Source organism: Sinocyclocheilus rhinocerous, unplaced genomic scaffold, assembly GCF_001515625.1.
Source record: "Sinocyclocheilus rhinocerous isolate Xijiao unplaced genomic scaffold, SAMN03320098_v1.1 scaffold3059, whole genome shotgun sequence".
NCBI lineage: Eukaryota > Metazoa > Chordata > Actinopteri > Cypriniformes > Cyprinidae > Sinocyclocheilus > Sinocyclocheilus rhinocerous.
The window spans coordinates 251,723-255,936 of NW_015632728.1; the positions used below are offsets into that span (position 1 = coordinate 251,723).

The following is a 4,214-nucleotide window of genomic DNA, read 5'->3' on the forward strand; positions in this document are numbered from 1 at the left end:
ATAAAGAACTAATTTGCATGCAGGTTCTGATTTACTAAGATAACTAATAGAAGCTACTAATTTGCTTCTTCAGTTTACAATATACAGAAATGTATTCAAAATGTCTACTGTGGAAAAATAAGCACCCCCCTTCAGTTTTGTAGGCGATCTTGCATCCACTTGGCAGAAATAACCTGTAGATATTTTGTATAATTGTCTGTCAGTCCTCCATTATGCACATATTTTTTTAGGATTGCTTGATGATTACTTTTATTATTAAGAATGCATTCAATTGATCAAAAGTAACAAAGACATTTAGATTTTTCTTTTGTTTGTGCTATTTGTTTAGGGTTTACGAACAAACCAGAGCAGTATAATAAGGGTCATATTAAGTGTGGCCATCCTGTTTAGTGATTTATTTTTGTACTAATTTTCACTTGTTGGATTTGATTGTAGTTACTTAAGATGTAGGGGTGTGCTAACTTTTTCCACACAAGAAATGGAAATTTAAGCTGTCCAAATAATTACTAAATATGCATTCCAAGTGAAATTTGTTAAATTATATTGATATTTATTGTATTGTCATTTGTGAAATGCCAATCAAATATATAAAAAAGTTTTGGGTCAGTAAGATGCATTTATTTATTTTGTTCAAAAATTCATCATTTTAAAATCTATTTAGGCCTACATAGAAAACAGTTATTTTAAATTGTAATAATATTTCACAATATTATTTTTTTGTTTTGTTTTTTGATCCAATAAATGCAGCCTTGGTGAGCATAAGACACTTCTTTCAAAAATATTTAATAATTTTACGGACACCAAACACTGTATATGCATGCAAAACTGCATATAAAAAATGCAGTTATATATGTTTTTTGTATAGCAAGTGATCAAAGGATCAGTTGTTTGCATTGCAGCATGTAATAATGTGGTGTATTTTGTTGTATGTGCAAGTCAAGCAATCCATCCTTTCCCCAGCTTCAGCCATTGTCTTCTTCATCTGTGTGTCATTCCACCGACATATTCAGGCATAGCAACCCCTCATGTGGCGTGGATGTGTCCTGCCAATACAGAGTGAGAACGCTCGACCCTGAAAGTCATTATGTTTGCATGCCTCCCACAGGAGAAAGAGGACAAGGCAATACTGCAAGCAGAGGTGCAAAATCTCAGGCAGAACAACCAGCGGTTGCAGGAGGAGTCCCAGAGCACCGTGGCACGGCTCATTAAAGTCACCGAACTGCTCTGCAACGTCAACAAACCCTGCTAGCATCGAAGGCCAAACCATGGCAGCGAGAAAGATCAGAAGACGCATGAAAAGGCCAATGAAAATGTTAGCAAATCCCTACAAATGTCTCTTAAGCGACAAGACCATCGATAAGCCTTACTAGAAAGTGCACGAAAACAAACAAATTATACATAGAATTAACATCTCTGTTGCACCCTAAAAGGTTTCCAGGGCTAGATTTAAGTAGTAATCACTGTGACAGCTTGTAAACAATGATAGCCTTTGGTGCAAGATCTGATCTCAATCATTGGCTAACGTTGTTCAAAAACATCCGACTGTCCAAAAGTCATTATTTGCAACCCTCAGATTCGACTTTGGAAAACATTTAGTGACATGAAATGGTCAAAATCATATTATCTTTAAGTATTTTTCATCAGATTCCTACATAGTGAACCGGAGGGTCACAAGCAAACGATCGTGTCCAGATCCCGAGCAATACATTCACCTTATTTGTGTTGAAATAGGTGGCTTTAGACTATGACCTTCAGTGTATATACTAGAGGAAAATTATTAACATGTCAGTGTGATTGTAACCCTGTATTAACCATCACAGTATCAGAAATAGGTAGAGCCCGTTCTAACCTTTTCTCTGTTGGCTGTGGGTAAAAGGCTTCTTGCTTATCTTTAGAGTGAATATGCTAACAAAAGATCAGGAGTGATGCAAACCGACAATGGAAATCATAAAATGCGTGCATTTTGGTGAACTAGTAAATTTTTTGTTTGTGACTACCCTTGTGAAAAAGAAGTGTGCTTAATTGTGTTGAATGTGCACTTGTACTTCAAATCTTAAAAGTATATTTAAAAATGTTTTACTTGCAGATAAGAAATGAAACAAAAGGCCATTTAATGTAAGTGTAATTAAAGAGAAACACTTTCATGTCTACGTTTCTTAAGTACACTTTTAAAAAGTTACAGTGTCAATTTAAAAGTTTTCTTTTAAAGTACATTTTAAATCAGCTTCAGTAATCCTTTGTTGTGTTTTAAAGAACTTATTTTGATTTGATTGACATTTGATTATAATGTTAACTGTAGTGCGTTATTCAATATTGCATTTAAAGTGAATACATTTTGAATGTACTAAATTACAAATGTGTAATTACAAATGTATTTAAATACATGACCTACAAGTTTCAATAGAAATTATATTTTAGTTTATCGTAAATGCTCATCAGTGCATTCGACAGTACATTTTAACCATATTCCAAAGACAAGACAATTATGAAATTACATGAAAATAAATGCTACTTAAGTGGGTCAAAAAGGCACTCTAAAGTGCTTTTTGCATTTAATATAAATTAATTGCAATTGCATCAATTATAAATTGCATTTAATATAAATTTAAACTATTACTATAATGCATAGCATGCTAAGTGTCTGAAAACAATACATTCAGTTCACACTTAAGTTTATTCTTTTAAAGTAAAAAAAAAATGTATTTTTCACAAGGGTACAACATGCCAGACAAGCCTAAATGATTTTTTATGGTAATTGACTTGAACCTGGAATGTTTCTTATTTTAGCACTAACAATTTTAGGTGAAAATTAATTCCTGCTTTAAATAGCCACTTGAATTCAGAATTCAGGCATCAGATTTCAGCACTGGGATAATTCACTGGACTTTGTATATTTTATGACACACACCAGAGACAAAATGCTAATTTCATGCCTTTTCACAGTTGTAGAGCTGTCCATTTGGATGTTAGTAATGGGACAAAGTGTATGACGTGATCTTTGAAATTTCTTCCCCCCCCCTTTTTTTTTTTTGGTATGAAGCCTTATGCCTGATCCCACTGAATCTGAACGAGCCTTGCAGACGCCTGCTTGAAGATGAAGTAGGGCTCTTGATTTGAGAAGAAAACAATTCTTAGTGTAAAGTTACTAAGGAAAGCATGACTTAAAATAGAGCATTTCTATTTATAAAGATTGCAGCCAGACCAGTTCTACTTTGTTCTCACACAAATTGCCTAGAGTGTTTTATGCTGAACTGTGAGACAGCACATATTTATAAAACTGCTATTTTGTCTTTTATTTTCCATATTGCACCCAAATATCACTCTTTACCTCACCTAAAGGTGCACTGATAATGTGACGAGAAGAAGAGTAAAATGACTGGACTCTTGCCTGCACACACTCGAACGAAAACTAAACGCACGACACCACCGCAAAAGGGAAACGAAATGTTACATAACCATCCTTCAGCATTACTGTGCATCATGTCTTCTCCCCTTCAAATGTTTTTGTTATTTTTTATTTTTATTATTTTAGAGTCACTGTGATAACCTGGTACCAGCAGATTCTGATGTATTACCATGACATTATAAATCTATATCTTTATTCCTCTCTGTGAAGAAGTGTAGAGCCAAAATAAGTGTTACTTCCCTCTGATGTGTGTAAATCTGTATCCAGATGGAGCTGGAGTTTAGTTGTTGCCATTAGTGGAGAATTTGTTGAATTTGATGAATGCAGAGAGACAGGAAGTACACTGATGCAATCGGTGATGCATTTTGTGGGATTTACATAGCAAAAGAGCAATGTAAAAGAACTATTTCCTGTTCATCTGTGTGCGACATAGTCTTTTAGATCATAGGAGGCTGTGAAAGCACGCGAGTGCGACAAGCAATTTCTAAGCCACCTTCTGTATCTGTGTATGTATTTATAAAAATGTAATAACTTATTAATCTTGAAAATGTGGATGTTATTGCTAGATATGTATATTTGAACTGGAAGGGATGCAAATTTGTGAGCCAATGAATGTTTTTATTTTTTTTTATGTTATTTTAATTGTAAGAGTATTAAGGCATGACATGATAGCAGGTGGTCATATTTTGTTTTACTGGAATAATGTTAAGACATTTTCCTTAGTGGAAAACTACTGAAATTACACTGGAAAGGAACTCAATCGTGGCTGCTTGGAAATCACGTGTGACGTTCCATCTTTTCATGTTCT

At 34.1% G+C, this 4,214-nt stretch overlaps 1 protein-coding gene across 1 annotated transcript in view; it reads left to right on the top strand.

Annotated features, from left to right (window-relative positions):
* The window catches only part of LOC107742927 (signal-induced proliferation-associated 1-like protein 2), a 48,401-nt gene extending 47,152 nt beyond the window's left edge, over positions 1-1,249 (top strand). Inside the window, exon 15 of the mRNA XM_016556015.1 lies at positions 1,106-1,249. Coding sequence (XP_016411501.1) covers positions 1,106-1,249 — 144 coding nt within the window. The remainder of the gene's footprint in view (positions 1-1,105) is intronic.
* Positions 1,250-4,214: the final 2,965 nt, after the last annotated feature.